Source organism: Copadichromis virginalis, linkage group LG15 (assembly GCF_057382275.1).
Source record: "Copadichromis virginalis isolate Kocher_CV1m ecotype Utaka linkage group LG15, C_Virginalis_male_GT1.1, whole genome shotgun sequence".
Lineage (NCBI taxonomy): Eukaryota > Metazoa > Chordata > Actinopteri > Cichliformes > Cichlidae > Copadichromis > Copadichromis virginalis.
In genome coordinates, this window is record NC_140632.1 from 19,064,012 (window position 1) to 19,085,439 (window position 21,428).

Here is a 21,428-nt window from a genome sequence, read left to right on the forward strand (position 1 = left end):
ATGTTGCAAGGAGAGCTTAACTTCTGTCTCGCCAACTTGCCCTGCGTTCAGTGAATCTACGTTCGACTACTCCGCCTAGGCTGCACTGTCGAGCACAGATCCACTGAGCGCTCAACACAGACAGCATCGTCAGAAGGAAAGTTGATAAAATAAATAAAAAATTTTGTATTTTTCGATACATATGCGTACCGAACCGAAAGCACTGTATCGAATGGTTCAATATCGATACGAGTATTGTTGCACCCCTAATATATACATACATAGATACACACTACACTACATACATACATAACTTCACAGTGACCCAAAATGGTATCTTTGATTAAAGCAAACAGTGTTGGGTGTCAGCTTTACTATAATGGCATTATAGTTTTCAGTCACATATCAATCGAATGCATCACTGTAATCAGTAATCAGATTACAGCCACAATTAATATAGAGTTACTTGCATGACCTGCAGACTGCATCCAGGACAGAAATAACTGCATTATATTGTCAAAATGCCACTTTGCAAGCATCTGCACAGACAGCATGCTAACAGAAAGTTAGCAAAACACCCAAAATAATGGAGCATTTGGTTATCCAATGACTGTGTAGTAGCCAGAGCTGGTAGCAAAGGCTGCGATGAGAAATCATACTTTTAGCACTGTAGCCTCGATTTCCACCTGTACATATTTCTACAGTACAATCGCAGTAGAAAAAAAAAGAATCGTAGTGTCGATCATTTTGAAATCTGGGCTGGTTGTAAGCTTTGCTCAAAAACAGAAACAAAAAAGTGTTAAACTGTACAAAAATGCTTTAAACGTGTTAAACAGAGAGTGCACACACATTCACTTACACAATGTAAAGCTCATTTTGTCTATTTGATCAGTTGCTAATTCCACAAATATCACAAATAATACTGCCCAAGATGCATTAAACCGTACACATCTATGTATTTAATCTTCAGAAATCTATATGAAAATCAATCAATTTATGTGTGAGAAAAATTTGACTTTCATCTATGGATAGTAAGAAAAATCACATTTCCAACAGGCCTTTGTTTATGAATAATGCCTTGTTGCTGTGTTTCTAAACACCCTGGATTCAGTAATGGATTCTGCCCATACAGAGCTGCTGGCAAGTGAAGCATGGAAGAACATTTGTGATACCTTTTTGTTGCTGGTGTTACCGCTGGCTGCAGCTGCAGAGGGGAAGCGGGGTCTCTCTCTCCCACAGCGAGTCCATGCCTGCTCTCTGAAAGGTTTGCCAGATTAGTGCGGCTGCCTGAATATTTCACTCTGGCTCTCCAGATTTTACCTAAGGGGCTGTTGCCACACCTTTGTCGTGTTCTTAAACTGTAATGTAAAACCCAGTTTGGATTGGACTGGGTTTGCATGTACTACTGACCCCCCTCCCCAGCTGTCTGTATTTGCACGTGTGATGAGAAACTTTAACTATCTCAACTCTCTTTCTGTTTGGCCTAATTGAAGCTGTTTGAAAATCTTACAGTTTTCCTGAAATGGACTATAGATTTCAATTTGTAAATTGCTTGAGCATGTTCTCCTGCAGTCCTTTCAGTTTGGCATCACAACTGTACATCTGCTCACTGCAGCAAAATGCCAGATATTCTGGGGGGAAGCACAGGACAGAGAAAGATAAAATAATATTGGCCAAATGTAATGAGTGTGAATGTATTTTATATATTACTGCTGCCTCCTCTAATCTTAAACAATGGATTTCATAAACCATGCCTTTGGAGAGAATACATTCAAAGAAAGAGACTACAATCGAAAATGATGATACAAAATCAGATTGTATACCTTGGCTGTCGGCATCTATTGATTCAAAGTGCCCTTAAATGTTAGATTACTAATCTGTGTTTCTCATGGCACTCATTCTGTTATCTGCAACATAATAACAAGCTTGATTTAAAGAGAAATAGATACAAGTATGTACATTTACTATTTCTTCAACCTCTGCAAAATGTCTTAAAAAGGAGATTTTTGACCATATTTTGAATACCTAAATAAACCTAGTAACTATTTAACAGGAATTCCCCATCCATTTCTATGCTACTATTGCATGTCATTAACTTTGGGTGTTTCTTCCCTACTGCAGTTTATGTTTTGTGCTTGTGTTGTTTTTGCCCCTGTTTTCTTTATTTTCTTGTTTTTCTTTCTTCTGTTGGTTTTGTTGGAGGTTTCTTCCTGTAAAACGTGCATGCTCATATAACAAAATTTTCAAACTGATATGCAGTTTGTTTTAAATCAGTTCTACCCTCCATATATAGCAAAAACTTTACATTTAAAGATATGACAAACCCCCTCTCCCCCCCAAAACCTATCTAGTTGCCAAAATAAAAATAAACCTAACATCGCTGCCACAAACATAAGTAGGAGATTATGTATGTCTCACAGTCTTCCCCTGATTATGCAGTTGTTTTCTACAGCTGCTGCGGGCATGTACCTTGAGATCCCAGCATGGGTGTGTTTCTAATGGATGCCGTTTGTGATCTGGTAGATGGTGTACTATTTTTAGAGAAGTAATTTAGGATTTTCAAAACTTAAGAGATTTTTGGCAAGATCTGACATCTTAACCTTGGAAAAGATAAGATTTCAATCCTTGGTGCACTCGAGCCTTATCCTATAAAGACAAAATCCTAAATGACATTCTTTAATGAGATAAGATGTTTGGATAAGCAGATGGAATGACTCTGATTGCAGATGTTTGAGACAACATACAGTGACTTGGATTTGGTCACAGTAACCTCTTCCAACAGCAACTGCTGTGTTATTCTGGGAAAAAATTAGCTTTTAGTCTTGTATTTTGATTATTACGATTAATATTAACATCCTCAGGTTGTCTGTCTGTCTGTCTGTCTGTCTGTCTGTCTGTCTGTCTGTCTGTCTTTCTTTCTTTCTTTCTTTCTTTCTTTCTTTCTTTCTTTCTTTCTTTCTTTCTTTCTTTCTTTCTTTCTTTCTTTCTTTCTTTCTTTCTTTCTTTCTTTCTTTCTTTCTTTCTTTCTTTCTTTCTTTCTTTCTTTCTTTCTTTCTTTCTTTCTTTCTTTCTTTCTTTCTTTCTTTCTTTCTTTCTTTCTTTCTTTCTTTCTTTCTTTCTTTCTTTCTTTCTTTCTTTCTTTCTTTCTTTCTTTCTTTCTTTCTTTCTTTCTTTCTTTCTTTCTTTCTTTCTTTCTTTCTTTCTTTCTAATACATAACTTTTTGTGCATTTATTGGTATTAATTAGGTCCCATGGGTCTCATCCATAGTTCTTTGGGATCTGCGGTGACATGCCCGCAGGCTCCACCGGCCGCTGGCTATGCCAGAGCATACTGAGTCCCCGGCCCAGAAACCTGAGATCTGAGGGCTCTCCGTCCCCCGGAAGGGGCCCGACCGAGCCACGGGCGCCAGACCCCACCAAGCAGCCACCAAGAGTGAGCCAGTACACACCTGAACACCCAGACACTGAGAACCACCGACGCGTGAGGGCATCAGCCACTGGCAGGGAATGTGGTGGGGGGAGACAGGCCCCCACACCTGGAGGAAGCTGAGATGTTCCCAGAGAGGTGGTGGTGGTGGTGACCGAACCTGACACATAAAAATAGACAACTGACAACAGAAACGAACACTGTACACACACTCCCCAAACATACTCTAAACCTCCAGGTCCAGGCACCATCTCCCCCAGATGGGCAATCCACCCCCAGACCAAGGAGATGTTTTCCCTTTGCTCTGGCATGGAGACAAGCGCCTGGCCTTACTGTAAACATTCACCTTTTATTCTCCAAACTGTAGTGGCACTTGAGCTCCATTTTTGGTTTGCATCAGAGTTTTCATGGTTTCATTAACACTTGGTATTTTTGCTAGTATTTGCAGACAAGTTGGCATCTTACATGCAAACTACTGGCAACCACAACAATCTACACATGACTCAAGTAGCTGCAATGAGGGACCAGTTTCATCTAGCGACTATCAGCAACAACTCGCCAACCACTCTTCTCCACTTTTTGCCAGCGGGTCACTGGCTGGTCTCTATGATCTTTAATCTCAGCAACTACACCAACTTTCATCAACCACTTACCAGCCAGTACTCATTTTCCCTTGTGACTGGTGGTTGTCCAAAGTTTTCTGGCCTGTATCAGGCCTGACTTAGTTTACAGTTACAGGAAACTGGGTATTGGACTGCTCTACAACTAAAAGTAAGTCTTTCAGATCTCCATTTGTAAAATAGAAAATATTCTCTTATTTTATCATATTTCTTGCGTTCTCCTGCTGGAATATTTAAATTTGTGTTTATCTTTACAAGCAATGTTTTTCACTCGCAAGAAGCAGGTTACGTTGCTGTCTGTACATAGTCACCTCGAAGTATAAACATGCAGACATCTGTGCACATACTCCCACACTGCATATTTTTACCAAACAGGTTTGTCTTCACACAATGTTGCTGTAAAACTCAGACGGTTGAGGCTGTGTGCTACTGGAACTGTTTGGTAAATGGGCCTAATTGATGAAAACACAGACATCAGCAATCAGTCATCTCTCACTGCATAATCTGATGTAATATGCAGCTGGAAAGGGTAGGCCTCTATTGAATTACATTGTCTATATGCTTGTCATACACACACACACACACACACACACACACACACACACGTAATTTCGTGACATTTAAATATCAGTTTAAGGTTAATGCATCCCCCCAGATGGATAAAATGCTTTTAACGTCATTCTGGCTGGCACATGGACCGCTTACCACATTTGCAATTATAGTTAGTTTAATAAAACAAGTGGTGTTCAAGTTACTGGCATAGAATTCAACAAGTAATTGTTTTTTTGAGGGCTTTTTTTTTCATGTAGTACCTGTTGTGTATTCTGTTTTTGTCCTCAAACAAATGAATGAAATCCTTATTCATGGATGCATTTTTTGCTTGTTTATTTATACTGAGTAGTGATGCCTACCCGTGTTCACCGGAATACATCAATTAACATTAAAATATGTCAAAGTACTCTCAGTAATCAGTATCTTCAGGCATGAGTTATTAATTGCCAAATAGGTTCATAAATAATTGGCACCAAGGCAGCTGAGAATCTCACCTTTTTGAGCATTAATATGGAACAATGGAAGATACAATTTCTTATAAAGAGACCTTTTATTTTTTTTTCTTTTCAGCAGAAAAATTTGTGTCAGTGGTGTTAGCTTCAGTGGCAAATACAATAAAGCCTGACAGAGAAATTGTTTTCAGGAGTAACGAAGGAAATTTCAGCTAAGTGTGAAGAGACGGGCTGGGAAATAATTTGTGACATGGTGGATGATGTTTTGTGAGTTTTGGTATCAGTCTTGACAATGATGGATCCGTGTGCATGTTTTATCAAACTCAATGCAGCAACACATTATTTATCCTCTTATTGTTTTTGTTACACTGTGCTGTTTGATGTTTTACAGTTCACATGCATATACACATACAACATATGCCTAAAGTTGTATTTAGAGGAAGATGGAAATGGACGTGAAGCTTTGAGTAAATGTTGAAATTAACATTTACAGCCACTTGCAGGATGTTAATAATCAGCCGTAGGAGTCCATCAGAAATGGCTGTAAGTGCCCAATAGTCAGGAAACACTAGCTTGAAAACCTTTAACCCAGGTCCACTAGAATAGAATAGCCTTTATTGTCATTGTACAGAGTACAACGAAATTGGAGTGCCACTCCCTTGGTGCAAGATTCAATAATAAATATAAATGTAAAATATAAAAAGTACAATAAAACAATCGCAAGTACTCAAACAATAGTAAGTACGATATATACAGGATAGCAGCATTAATATAATGACAGTATGAATAGCAGCATGATATAATGACAGTGACGGTATGGTATAGCAAGCAGGTTCAATTGTTTTTGTGCTTATTTACTACAGTGATAGCTCTGGGAAAGAAGCTATCCCTGAATCTGTTTGTCCTGGTTTTATGTGACCTGTACCGTCGGCCTGACCGTAATAGTTCAAACAGTTGGTTGCTGGGGTGAGAGTAGTCCTTGATGATATTGCCAGCTCTGCTGAGGTACCGAGAGTTTGCAGTGACCTCCAGGCTGGGCAGAGAGCAGCCAGTGATCTTCTGGGCTGTGTTGATGACCCTCTGCAGTACTTTCCTGTCCGCAGCTGAGCACCCTGCATACCATGTTGTTATGCCGTACGTTAGGATGCTCTCTATGGTGGCTCTGTAAAATGTCACCAGCAGCCTCTCCTCCAGGTTGTTCCTCCTGAGCACTCTTAGAAAGTGGAGACGCTGCTGGGCCTTTTTTTACCACCGCCGTGGTATTTGCAGTCCAGGAGAGGTCATCAGAGATCTGCACGCCCAGAAACCTCATGGAGTGTACCCTCTCCACACAGCTCCCGTGAATGTAAAGTGGGGCCGGGTCTGCTCTGCCCTTCCTGAAGTCCAAGATAAGTTCTTTAGTTTTCATGGTGTTCAGTTGGAGGTTGTTAACTGAACACCACTCAGTCAGTCTGTTGCAAACAAACAAGGAATTTGTTGTAGTGTCTTGGTGCAAAAAAAAAACACGGTACACAAATAGAACATGTTGTTTTTACAAACTATATAAAATACACATCTCTATATGAAAAATAAATACACACAAAGAGGAATACTTACTGTAAATTCCTACAGATCTAGACATAGAATACAATATACGAGTAGGCCACATTAAAAATCATTAAAGATAAAAAATTAACATGAAAATCATCAGATTACAGCTAGAGTGGACATTTCATTGTTTTTAATTGCTGAAGTTCAGCTCTGTGTGTATTATACATTGACACACCACCATAGCTGGCTATGGGACCAACAGTACAAGCAAGAGTTCCCCACAGACCAGTTGACTGGGACACTTCCCCCTACTGACAGTAACATGTAGACCACAGGCCATAAGGCTGTGTTTAGTTGTGACTCTGCCTCATCTAACACTATGCTCGATTTATGTTAAGCAGTCTTTGAAGGGTTGCTCATTGTATTTTTAGAAGCCATGACATGTCTGAAAGTCCACTTTTTATTAGTTTGGAAGCAAAAGAATCAATACCATGTTTATGTTTTTTTATTGATTTCCTGTACTCTGTGCAGCAAATATACAACTCTTATTATGGCATGGAATAGGAAAAAGATATACTGTAAATATACTGTAAATATGAACCCAAGTCTGCTAAATGCATTTAATATATAAAAAAGACACTTGGGCTGTTGACAGTTTTTCCTCTAGTGGACCAAGCTTATGTGACAAAACTGTCATGTTTCAAATGCCCATAAATAAATAAATATTAATAATCTGTGCTGAAAAGGATCTTATAAAATGTTTGTTGCACTTTCTTGCATTCATATATTAAATAAAACCTACATGTTTCTTGATGTATCTGTAACAAAGTTCATGTATAATGTATTCCCAAACCTCATGCGCAGGTTGTCATTGGAACTAAGTGCTTAATTGTAAGTATAACCCTAAAACTAAAAAATACCTGGCTGATCTGTGTTAACAAGCGTTAAAAACGTATACCTGATTAAATTTATTAATATTAAATTAATTACATTAATTTAGGCTTCTTCAGTTTGTTTTTTTGGTTTTGCATGGCTTCACTCATGCAACTCACTGTCCCCAAGGATACTTTTAATTGAATATTCTAGCATTATAATAAAGACCAATTACCGTTTTGCAATGATCATTCTTCACATTTTAAATCTGTTAAAAATTGGATTATTGAACTAAGGCTTGACTTGTAACAGACGATACTGCAAATCAAATCACAACTGCGTGATGTTTGGAAAATTGCAGTTATTTCCCTGTGTTGATCAGAAAAAAAGAAAAAAACATGACTGCTAAACACAACAGAGATCTATGTTCATGTTTTAAGTTACATTCAAAACCGAGGGAAAAATCAGAACTAAGGTGATCATATTCTGTTTGCACTCTATCTTCCATATATTATTAAATAATCTGCAGATTTAATTGCTGTTGTCTCATCCACCATTTTGACAGGCAAAAACACCATCTGCTCCTCAGTAATCCCTTGAAACGTGCACACATGCACCCCGCTGTGCTGTGGTAAAGTTAGTAGTGACACCTGACAGAACTCCCACAGTGCACTCACTCCTGCTGGAACAAGTATAATCAAAGTTAATTCATGCTAGAATTACAGCGAAAAACACACATGAACCCTGACACGTTGTCGTTTCCTCTGTAGGAAATCCACAAGTACACACAAAGATAGGGGTTGAGCATGCAAACTGTGATTGCTTATGCTTAATATGAGTGTGTGTTCATTTGTAAAAATGTTAGATCAGATGTCATGAGCACCAAAGATTATGAGCTGCCAGAAATACTAGGCTATTAAAAATAAATAATGCTTTGCTGTTATCCTGCTGATTTTTTGTTTTGATGCACTCAGATACATTTTCTTATCTGCAGCAGGACGAGACGTCAGCTCTGATTTTCTGATTATTTTTTAAATTTTCAATTACATTATTAATGATTCAGTTACATCAGATTTATACAAACGGGGATGTCATAATAACAAATATTTTGTACTTGCTTCCAATACCACTCCATTTACAAAATTACCCATTTTCTGAGACAAAGAAACCTTGAGTTTTGTGAAGGTTGCGTGTGAATCAGTGTGTGGTGACTGTCTTGTTGGAAATTTTGGAATCAACTTAGTACCAAGGTAGGTTCAAGGAGAGACTTCTTGAACATACTAAAGCTTCATCGTTAGACTTTTTTTAAAAAATGCATGCAGTCCCATACAGTTATGCATGTGCTGTCAGTGCCAGCTACTTCAATTAGGAATTCACATCTACTTTAATTATCACTTTGAGCAAAGACAAGGCAGAAACTGAAAGTCTGCTAACTAATTCATCCGTGGTGTTTGTGTTGACAACACATCAGCTTTATATCAGTAGACAGCTAGTGTTAGCTAACTATAACAGAGAAACTAAATGAAGAAAGATAAAGAAGTAAGAAAATTCTCTCTGGGGTTCATCGCTACAAGAGGCGGCATTCACATCAAAAATAGTCATTTAATCCAACGAACACTGATCAATTCAACCACAGTTGTTGCATCTGCGTTTTGTTCTAAACAAGTTGGCTTTCCCTTTCCTGTCCTTGACTGACTGCAACATTAGATTTCGAACTAATGGACTCTTCAGTGATGAATGTAGAAGTGGCACAGAGATGATAAAGCATCCCTCCTAAAGCTTCATCATGCACTTTCGCTAAGCTTCATATCGCAAAAAATGAAAACAAAGCAAAAATGCCCAAAGAAATCCTCAAACAATGGATTGCCACTAGCATTTCTTTATGAAGATAATAAGTTGGCAGGGATAGTTTTAAAACATCGCATTGTGTCGAGAGAGCTTGCAGTTTTCCAAACACTTGGCAAAGCCAAATTCACAATCATTGTCACTTAAATAAATCTGTTTTCTTAGGTCCACAACCTCAAAGACTGTGGCACAGTGGGATCACTTTCAGAATGACTGCTATCACTGCACATTCAGAGCTGCCAGCCAGATTTGCAAATATGAGATAGGAGGCCCTGCCAAAGATGTATCTCTTCCAGTTTTCTGAGACTTAAATCATTCAGAGGCACTGCCTGAAAAGGTATTCAATTATTGTTTAATGACAAAGTCAGCTTTTATTAGATTATTCTTAAGCTCTGTGGTTCTCGATCTGGTGATGAAGGGAGGTTATTTGGGTACACAGCAGACAGTTGGGACATAATTTGCATATATTGATGGATATAAACACACTCCAGAGCAGTGGGGTGGAGGAGCAGTTTTGTGTTGTTGGATTTTTGTGCAGCAGAAAAATACTGAGAGGGGAATAAATGTTCAGTGAAGCCACTTCAAGTCTGACATTTTCACTTTAGGAATGTGTCTAAGGTTAACGGCAGAAATTTTATATTTCACCAATATCATAATACATGCTTTATTTATTTATTCATATATGTGTTCTACTGTTGTCATCTGAGATCATTTCAAACATCTATTGGTATTGAGAAGTGATCTGAAGTAGAAATATGAAATCCCAGGACAGGAAAGTCAGTGGTTCAAATTATTTCCAGATAAGCTTAGTTCAGAACTTGGTTACTTCCTGCACATTTTTTGCAATATCTGTGTCCATTCATGCAAGACATTTAATCCCTACCTCAAGTAAGCTGTTCATTGGCCAGTGGCTTAAAGCTGTTCGCACTGTCCAGCTTACAGATACGACAACCTCTCTGCACAAATGGTTAGGGGGTAAAAAATAGGCCCTCGTCTACACAGAGTCCAGTTCAGTCCATTTGTCTTGTCTGCAGTGGTATTACTGAAGCTGGTAGCCTGATACACCAGTGATGCAAACATTGTCAGAGAAGTGGTTGAGGAGGATGGAATGAGGAGCTGTCAGAAGGTGGTGTCCAGGAGAATGAGGATGCTAACATCCCTGAAACTGTAGCAATGAGGAAAATTTGTGATTTGTGGTAGTTTTACCTGACAGTTAAACTGTTTCAATTCTTTGCTTAACTGAAGATTTCTTTGGGTGGGCAGTCTTTTGTGCCTAAATCACTACTTTCAGTTGAAAACTTGAAATACAGCCATATTTAAAATGGGCCAAATATTGCCTCCAAACAGAGCTCCGATTATCAAAAAAAAAAGAAAAAAAAGAATCCTGATTCATCAGAAAAAATAACATCAACAAAACATTTTTTTAATATCAAGAAGTAGATGTAAATGTTGTCAATGCCATAAATGTATTTCAATTTGATGACTGACTCAAAATGACATGGCTGATAGGGTCTTTCACTGCAGCTACACTGAAACACGGTCTGCATATACTATAATGGATGTAGCGACCAAGACATCACCTTAAGTACAGTGAAGTCTTCTGTTAACACTCAAGCAAGTGTTTTCACTGTTTTCTCTTTTTTGCAGTCTCAGCTAACAAGTGAAGGGTGCGTCTGACTTCAGAAACCAAGAAGCTGCACATTACTCTGCTTTACTAATGGGGCCATGATGCTTACAAACTAAGCAATGTGTTATATTTAATACAATTTGAAACTAGAGATTGAAACCATAAACTCAAGTATTTACTTAGGTCAAAGCTCAAGTTAGCTGGAGACTATTTACTCATAGACTTAATGCGATAAGATCAAGAATTGACCCCAGGGGAAACACCCTGTGAAAAAGGGGGCTGGGAATGAGGAGATTTCTTCCATTACAACAGAAGAGGAAAAATAGAATATATGGCAGAGCTTGTGTTGGATTGCACGTATGTTCCTAATCAAGTGCTCAGTGGGTGTGAATGCACATGAACAGTGGGTACACTCTCAGTTTCACAGTAATGACTAAACAGCAGCTGCTGCTGTCTGTTTTAAATGGAACTGGTGAAGGTTGCATGTCCCCTCAGGTTAGTTTTGCTTCATTTCTCCATTTTCTTTGTCCTTGCAACCTCCAAGCCTTTTTATTTCTGTCACTCAGGTGTCTTTGGGGTCACAATTACTCAATCACTTATTGACTTCCACTCTGACAGCATCCACTGTGTTATAGCTGCTGAAAAATCAGCAGAAGAGATTCACTGCACAGTCCCACTGCTGCTCCTGTTTATTGAGGTATATTTGCTGTATTATCCTGGCTGTCTTGTTTATTTCTCTCTTGTCATTGATAGTATGCCCTCTCAGATTATGAGCTGATTGATGTCTATGTCCCCTCCAGCATGTTCACCTTCCTTGCACTCTTAAATCTAATGCGTCTGTGCATGTCTAGAGGACATTACATAACTGATACATATAATTGTTGGCAGGCGTGATGGATCAGAACCGTTGTCGTTTTCTTCACAAAGATATCATGCCAACCAAAACTACAGTTTTGGATTCACTGCCATTACCCAAATATTCATTTTTTATAACATATAATAGATTATCCAGAATATTTTTAAGATTTTGAAATGTAAAATAAATACTCTGTGAACAGGCACTTTGATGGCCATTACTTTGATGGATGTGCATGCAGGAAAATGTATGACTGCATCAACACTCTTTACTTCCATCATAATAGTGGTGGAAGTTGTAACTTTATGAGAAATAAGTTGATATTTATTCTTCTTTTTTCCGTTGTAGTGTTATTGTACTATTGTTGAGTGATTTTGTCTTTTATATATATGACAAAAAGTTTAGTCACAAATTCTTCTCAGTAGGTGAACTGATTAATAACTTTTAGCCCTTTGTTCTTGCTTTTATGGGCTCATCTGGTTGAGCATGTGAGCTCATGCAATGGTGAGGCGTCCATCCACAGGATCCATATTCAGGCATCTATCATCAAATCATCATTTAGAATTGTTACTTCTCCTAGAGGATTGGTCAAATTTATGTGAAAAATGCGCAAAACTACAACATTAACATTACAACATTAATAGTCTGGTTTTTACCCCTTTCCCCCTTGGACTCCTGCTAACTTTTGTTTGACTTTTCTGAAATATGTGGTTTCTGTCATATTTCAAAGCTGCTTCCAGAACAGCTCCCGCCTGTGTCTGTAAAGATTTTATTCTACCTGGAACAGGTTACCACACATTAAACAGATAAAAAATAGAGGTTCTTTCACAGATTCACGTCTTTGTGTCTTTAGTGTTGTACTTATGGATACTTCTATGCGTGTTTAATGTTCATGTAAGTTTTGAAATATGGACATCAGGAAATCTGGTTGTGTTTTAAGAGATATTTACTGTAATAGGGATTCTAAAAAATTAGGGGGAAAAAAACCCCAAAACAACCAACCAGACAAAAAAACCTCACACAATTACTTGTCTTTTCTCACAGGTTTAAGAAAAATAGTGGTTTATAAGGTAACATAAAAAAAAGAATAAATTGATAGCTGTGCAAAAGAAGAAGAACATAAACTTGGAATTAAAGCTATACAGAAATATGTTTTTAATAATGACTGCAATAAAATTACCACGTCATCCTCTACACCAGTGGTTCCCAAACTTTTTTTGTCTTACAAGAAAAATGTTCCCCCCACCCCCCGTGCGCGCACGCACTAACACATCCTCCAACCACACACGCCGATTTTTTGCTCCATTGCGTTTATTTCACACCTCAAACATTTAGTAAACAATTAAGCAAATACAAGTAATCTGCAATAAATTACAGGTAGTAATAAAATAAACTACTAATTCTTTTACGCTACGTCCGCACCTGCACGGGTATTTTTGAAAACGCAGCTGTTTCGTCCACAGGTAAACGGCATTTGGAATCACTGAAAACGGAGATTTTTTAGAACTCCTTTTTTGCGTTTACGTGTGGACGAGGAATACAGAGTTCGTAACGCAACGTCAAAGGTATGTGCCCTTTTTCACGTCACGCTGTGCGCCACGTTATTGTTTACATGAGATGAATTGCAGAATGGCAGAGAGAGACAAAATACTGTTACTGTTAATCTGACTATCTGCAGGTTTTACACACAGTTACTGTCCCTCCATTTACAAAGGCAGAGGCGTCACGGTGTAATTATTTTACGTGTAGTTGTTTTTTTTCTTCTGTGTAATAATATTCAACATTGCTATCAATACATTTTTCAAAAAATGCCTCTCTGTGCAAAATGGGTTTAAAAACATAAACAACTGCAGGATACTGTTTGTCCGGGGGAACAAATTGTGGCAGGATCAGCCTGATATTTTTTTTTTTATCCCGCTGTAACTTAACTGTATAAAGAGCTAACATCTCCAAAATGTCAGGAGTAGTTAGTTATTATAACAAGTGTTTGTGAACTAAAAATCAAGAACGTGGAATATAGTTTGTCCATGATTTGAAGAGCCCAGCGCTGCTCCCAACGAAGGGAAAACCAATTCTGCAGGGGAGACCTACCATGGCACTTGTGCAGGTGAAACCAAAGGGAAGACATGCTTCACCATATTTTCTAGTCTTTGGCTTAGAATGAAGTTGGTTTGGAAACCTATTCAGCAATGCTTCATCTCCTGCTTTGTGTTTCTGTGGGCGCCCAGTGCTAGCAGTGTCCAAGCGTTTTGTTTTTTTTTTCCTTTTCATACCGCCGCCTCCCCTGCCATAACTCTGCGCCCCCCCTAGGGGGACTTTGGGAAGGTCTGCTCTACACTATACACACACATGGATAGATGGATCTATGAACACACACACACATCTTCAGTTTCACCTAATTGGAAAGGATTTCAGAGGAGTGAAACTACAGTATTTGAAGTTTGCTGGCAAACATGAGTAATTAATACTTCATGTTGCACAGGCTGCAGAGCTGACCTGTGCAGCTCTGTTATGAAAGAGTGTGGAGCTGCACTAATGATTGATTACACTACCAGACAGATTAATAGAGCTGTTATTTCCAAACTATAGCCACAGAATTAGGCCACTGATTTACATGTTGCTTAAAAGGGTAACAGTAAACATCAGCTAATGCACCTAGGTCCCTTGTGGGTTTATGATGTAAAAAAAAAAAAAAAAAAAAAAATATATATATATATATATATATTAGTCTAGCCTCAGTCGTGTAAAGTAATTTAACTCTCTTCAGGCTTCAGATTATAATATATGGGAGATGGAAAACCATCAAATATACATTTGATTGAGGAGTCTTTTTGCAGTTTAAATCAGATTACATGCCTCTCTGCTGTCTGTGCTGTGAGGGGTTTTGCAGGATAATTGATGACTTGTTGACTTGTTAGTTAAAACATAAAGTCATCTGTTCCATATTCTGTTGTACTGATTGTGATGTTCTTTAATGCACCACAACAGGCACACCAGATGTTGTCTTTGTTAATGATGACTGGAGAGGAGTGGTTGCTTTGGACACATCATCTGCTTTGAATGTAAATTTTGGATGACCAGTTTTTGTTATGTTAGGTACAAGACCGAATGCACAATGTCATCAGCATTTTTCACTTGAAGTTTTTTATATACATGTGTGTAACATATATTTTTGGTGTGTCCCCTGCCTCTTTCTTGTTTTTTAAAATGTACAAACCAAAACAAACTATTTATTTATAGGCTTATTAAGTTATTCATCAAGTTAAGTATCAGGTGCAGTCTGAAGAGTCTGCCGTCATTTATTGCCATGCTAGTTGTTTTCCTTTTCCTTTCTGTGTGTGTGTGTGTGTGTGTGTGTGTGTGTGTGTGTGTGTGTGTGTGTGTGTGCGCGCGTGTGTCTAAAGCTCCTTCTCATCCGATAGTGCACACAGAGCAAAGCTTTGTAGAGGAGAGAACGATACAGGAAGTAGATGTTGAGGGTAGGATGTAGGGAGGGACAGGAAATCCAAATATCTGATCATACAGTTTAGAAAAATTATGCAAAAAGCATTGTGTTTAATTTTCAGGATGATGTGCTTTGCTATGAACTACATTTGCTGTATTACCTAAAAAGTGGTACCTTCCAAGAGTGTCAAAAGGGTTTGTATTTAACAAAAGTTTTCAAGGTGGTAAAATAAACATTTAGATCCTTTGCTTAGATAAAAGTCAGCTTAATTATGTGAACACAGAAAACATAACGTGCACTTACAATAGTAAATACACTTGTATAGTCACTGTGTATGCAGAATGGGCCATGTCAGAATTTTATATATTACATTTGTGTGGCTCAGTTGTTACCACACACTGTGCCTCACAGCCTCACAACACAGGGAGGTGGGGCCTTCTTGTGTGCCTGGGAACTCCAACTTCCTCCATCAGTCTACAGATATTTATTAGATTAATTGGTGGTTCTGAAATGTTCTAGCGTATGTAAACTACGTCATCTCTTTGTATTAACCTTGTGATGGATGTGTGTTCAGGGTGTATCCCAATGCTTACTTATTAAGGATTGATGCACCCCTGGATTGATAAATGCTTAAGAAAATGATCGGTGTATAATATGTATGTCATTTTAATGATTTAGCTAAAGACAACTGTATTTTTTATTCATACATTATCTATGGGGATAATGCTTTGGGACTAGGGATGGGTATCGTTTAGGTTTTATCTGATACCGGTGCCAAAACGGTACTTCTGAAACGGTGCCGGTGCTTAAACGGTGCTCGAACCGGTGCTTAAAGAATAAAGAACACAAACTTCGTCCAAAAACCTCTTGTGTTTTTATTTTCCCAGTAATTTTTTTTTAAGCAAAATTATAACAAAGTTAGCCCTTTCTGTCAATAAAACATAACGTCTTTGGTTGGAACCAGTGCTTAAACAATTGAAAACAAACTTTGTCATGAAACCTGTGATGTTTAGCAGTTTTTTTGCAAGAAGATAATCATATTAGCCTTTTCTAGAGCTATACGGCATCGCTCTTGGCTGATGGCATGCCCAGCACAAGAGAAAACTCTTTCAGAAGGCGTTGATGAGGCTGGGACACACAAGTATTTTTCTGATAGTGCAGATAAATTGGGGAGTGTTTCCCTCTTACTCCACCACCAGGCCACAGGGTCTTGTCCAGAGGTAATTCCTGGCAGTCTTTTGTATATTTGAAGCTCCTTCTGTACCTGCTCTGTGATTGAGGAGACTTTACCCGCTTGAGAAGCAGCCTGTTGAAGCTCTCTGTCTTCATCCTTAAACAGCTTTTCTAAGGGTGACTTCTGGACCTTACTTAGCTGAAAAACAACAAAAAAAGATGTGTGAGGTTTGCAAAATAAATAAAGATCACTTTTAGAATGCACTGGTTGTGTTAGAAAAAATATGAAATGACATATTTTTCTGGCTTGTCCATGTCAGCATCATCCACCTTGCTGTGTGCTTTGGGGTCCTCAGTGGGAGGCTATGGACACACAGATAGTAAAAGAGCATTCCTTCAACATAGAAACTACATCATGATGCAAAAGGACAAGATTGTACACACACAATGAAAATACCTGTGCAACTGCTGCTGTGGCATTTGCAACTGCTGTCTTCTCCAACCTGTCCCAGATGTCAGTAGTTGCCTCACCATCTAGCCTGCCTTTAAAACGTGGGTCCATCATCGTGGCCTCCTTCAGAAATTTCTGAAGGTTTTCATCCTTTAAGTAAAACAAGATATAACATAGGAGCTGATACTGAAAAAAGGTAACCCTATTTTTCATGCGCATTGACATTGTCTGCAAATACCTGATATCTTTTCTGCAGACTACCCCAGACTTTCTCTTTTATTGAAGAGGTGAAAACACTGTCTTCATCACATCGTCTGAAATGTGCCTCCAGCTTGGCCAGGATGGGGATGGTTTGGCTGCATGTGGGCGACTTGTCACTTGAGACACACATGGTTGACGTGTACAGGACTTGCATGCACTTAATAAACTCCTCTGCCTTGATTAGATCAGTGTGCGTGAACCTTTCTAGCCTGTTGAAAAATATTCACAACGTTAAAGGTAACTGACGTTATTTAGCTCTTGCAAGTGATGCTCATGTCATTCACTTACTTGTCCTTGTCCATAGGCTTCCTCAGCCGTTGATCCAGAGCAGCTGCCTGGATTGCATCAAACTGCTCCATAAATCTCTTCACCATTAGGAAGAGAGAATTCCAGCGCGTCTTAACGTCAAGAATTACATTATGCTCTGGCAAATCTAAAGCACAGATAGACACAAACATATTTTAAATTACTATAAAAAAGCTAATATGAATGACAATACTTCTTGATATGTAACTGCATGCGCTACTTACTCAGGATTCGCTGCTTTTCTCTGAGCACAGTTTTGCTCAAGGATGAACGTTTGAGCCACACCACAACTGAACGGATTTTGGCACACCAGCTGGAAACTGCAGGAATGTCATACACCTTTTGTGCGGCCAGGTTGAGGGTATGAGCAAAGCATCCCACTTTTAAAAAGTCCAATTTTTTCAAAGCAACATCCATGTTGCAGGCATTGGCAGCAATTATTTTCCCTCCCAAGTGAAATTGCTCATAACGCTTGATATTTCTTTAGCGACAACTGGATCTGTTTGTGACTCATAAACTGCTTCAGTGCTGAGCACATTCTGCTTCATTTTGCCTTTGTAGATGTAGTGAACAGTCACTGTGAGGAAATGGTCCTGAGCAATACTGGTCCATCCATCACAGGTGATAGCGACCTTGTTAACCTGTGCCAAATTCTGGATGAGGTTGCTTTTCTCCACGCAATACCAAGCAGGTATAAGTGTGTTGGATAGATCATCCCTGGATGGGGGCTGATACCTCGGATTAAGGGCAGAGGACATCTCCCTGAATTGAAAAAAACAAACAAAAAAACCCCCAAACAAATTTATAAAAAGAAAGTGTTTTTGGCTTGAAATTTAATTCTTTTTTTCAGATAAAATAAATAAAACATATAAAGCAGCTCCCAGAATAAACAGAAAATACATTTGAATTTTCATTAATTTTTTTCTTCCAGATAAAAAATAAAAACATATAGCTCACCTTTTATTCAAATATAGTTTACTTATAATATTTAGAGAAGACTTACAAAGCTAAGCTGCTATGAACATATTAACCTTGACAGTATTATACAGTCTATTTTTTATGTCAGAGTAATACAACATTTTTCACCTGAATGATGGTGACTCCACCGTTGAAAATGGATGGAGATCTTTGACTATAAATTTTGCCACTGCCCTATGAATTTCGTCCACTTTTTCTTTCGTCATTTTAGCCTTTTTGGCCAGGGTGAAGGGAGTATCTGCCATCAAACAAGAAGACAGCCGCATGTAGCTATGATGATGTTTGCTAGTTCACCTTACATGCATTAATTTAATAACGTGGTTAAATTACACACGAACAACATTAAGATACTCACCCAGAGAAGAACGGCTGCTGCTGCCATCATCATCATCATCAGTTATCATTTCTGCTACACTGGCAGGGCTAGGGGCCGGACTCTCCTCTTCGGGTTCTTGGATGTTGCTAACTCCGAGAACAGGCACCACACCCGCAGTAGATGTGCTAGGTGTGATGTCTTGCTGCAAGTTATCAAATGCGGTGCATTTCTCGGCTTTTAAAAAAACGCTATGCGATGCCATGTGTTTCATTAGATTTGAGGTGTTACCTCCTTTGCACATTATTACCTTTAAGCACTTGTTGCAGGCTGCTGAGTTTATATCTTTTGCTGTGAAGTACAGCCACACTCTCGAGCGCTTCGCCTTCGGCATTTTAGCTCTGCTCTAAAAAAAAAACCCCGTTACGTACCTGGGCCCGCCTACTATCCTGGGAAAGGAAGTGATTGGCTAGATTTCTCAGGGAAAAAAGCACCGAAATGAAGCACCGAATTGTGCGGTGCTTTTCGGTCTGGTTACTACCGTTTATGTCAGAACCGGTTCCACAATGGCACCGGACACTGGTACCCATCCCTATTTGGGACTGCAGATGGAAATTAGCTGATAGATAAATATGATACAAGGCATGTTTTCCTTTTTATGTCATTATGTATTTTGTGCATGGTCCCTGAAATAAGACACAATGTAAAATAATAATAATAATGATAATTAAAGCTGCAAGCAGCGTTATGAGGGCCCTCGCACCCCCGGCGCGTCGCGCCACGCCCAACACCTAAAACCAGCACGTCCGATCTGATGTCACATTGATGGAATTCATGCATTTAACCACCAGCTAACATTTCAACTCATTCATTCATGATTAGTTAGTCGTTCCACTAGGTGGCGCTCTAACCATTATGTACAAATGGCATAACAAACACTTCCAAGCTCGAGTCTCATCACACCTGAGACGTTTGGGAGAGATTGGACATTGTGTTTTTGAGTGACAGCAGATTACTGCTTTTTGGCGAGTGATTCAAACTCTAAGTGCCGCCATAACCACCCCGTTTCCCTGGACGTAAAAAGCTTCGCAATTTAACATCACAAAGGTCTTTAGATTCCACAAACTGCAGATCGGTCCAATCTGATGAAATCCCTTGGAGGAGTTCGTCAAAGTACGGTGCCTGAAAAGATGGGAAAATGTTGCCAAAATTACACATTAACTTTAAAATGGCTGACTTCCTGTTGGATTTGGGATATTGCTCCAAGAGACTTTTTTGTACATCTTAAGATCTTCCATAAGCTTACCAAGTTTCAGACTCATAGATAAAACACAGAGCAGGGGCTGATATTTTGGAATTTTGTAGGGGGCGCTGTGGATCCATTTTGCGCTATTCAATGAAAATGATCACATGACAACAAAGCCTTCATCCATTTGGAGGTGTGTGCCAAATTTCAAGCCTCTATAAACTTTCCAAGCCCCTCAAAAGCCACGTCATCTTTCATGTTGAACAGCGTTGCCACCAGGGTGCGCCGTTCAGTTTAAAGTCACAATTTTTGCACTGAAGCATCACAAGGGACTGATGGTGATATTCACCGCTTTTGAGGTGGCCACGATGAGCCTGTGAAAATCAGTACAACAAAATTAAAGCCATGACATTTCCTGTTGCCACTAGGTGGCGCTGTCCGTATTTCCGACAATGGGCACATCAATCTGTTCAGGGCGGGTCTGACATCATGCCTGTAAAGTCTTGTACTGATCAGACTGGATTTCATTGAGTTATACTAATTTGTTTCTTCATGGCGTGACATCAAAGTTCGCCATGCTGCTGGGGTCACACCCTTTCGCGAAAACTCACAGTTTTCACTGTAACCCAAGACCAACTCCTTAAGGCTTTCCTGGAGAAATTTGAGGCTGCAGATGTCACCCATCACTATACTGTACCCCAAAGTGTAAAACATGACATTTCCTGTTCCCACTAGGTGGCGCTGTCCTTGAGGTCAAATATGGCAGTTGAAATATGTTCAGGGGTGGAGCCTTATCATATGTGTTCACTTTGGTCAAGGTCAGAAAATGTATGACAAAATGAGAGGCAATAAGATTTTCATGGCGAGTCATCGAAATTCGCCATGGCGCCACGGCCTCATAGTATTGTGAAAACTCAAAAGCTCCGCAATTTAACATGGCACAAGGGTGTAGTTGACACTGACCAAATATGAAGTTTATAGGACCAAATCCCAAGGAGGAGTTCGTTAAAGTTCGAGGCATGGAAATGGCAAAATTAGAGCCAAAATGTCACCTTCTCTTCCAAATGGCGGACTTCCTGTTGGGTTTGCGTCAATGGGCCCACAGACTTTTTTGTTTGTCTTGGCATGATACACATGTGTGCCAAATTTCATACATGTAGCTCAAACGATGTGGTCGTAGGGCTGCATTTAACAAGGCATAGGTGGCGCTCTAGAGCCATTTCCCAGTGCTCATATGTAAAACCATTAAAATACAAAATTTTTCACCAGACCTGGCATGTGTGCAAAATTTCATGAGTTTTTGAGCATGTTTAGGCCCTCAAAAAGGCCCTTGTTTGGGGTGAATAATAATAATAATAATAATAATTAAAGCTGCAAGCAGCGTTATGAGGGCCCTCGCACCCCCGGCGCGTCGAGCCACGCCCAACACCTAAAACCAGCACGTCCGATCTGATGTCACATTGATGGAATTCATGCATTTAACCACCAGCTAAC

The 21,428-nt window shown here is 39.2% G+C and overlaps 2 protein-coding genes across 2 annotated transcripts in view; one reads left to right on the top strand and one right to left on the bottom strand.

Moving 5' to 3' along the window:
- Window positions 1-21,428, top strand: part of LOC146692277 (exostosin-1) — a 371,232-nt gene that overhangs the window by 116,362 nt on the left and 233,442 nt on the right. The gene's annotated exons all lie outside the window — the stretch shown is intronic.
- On the bottom strand, window positions 16,134-17,524 carry LOC146692278 (zinc finger BED domain-containing protein 4-like). The gene is made up of 5 exons (XM_085432340.1): window positions 17,380-17,524; window positions 17,069-17,300; window positions 16,837-16,980; window positions 16,674-16,742; window positions 16,134-16,578 (listed from the first exon to the last, which is right to left on the bottom strand). The coding sequence occupies exons 1-5, from the start codon at window positions 17,463-17,465 to the stop codon at window positions 16,216-16,218; spliced, it is 894 nt and encodes a 297-aa protein (XP_085288466.1). The 5' UTR covers window positions 17,466-17,524; the 3' UTR covers window positions 16,134-16,215.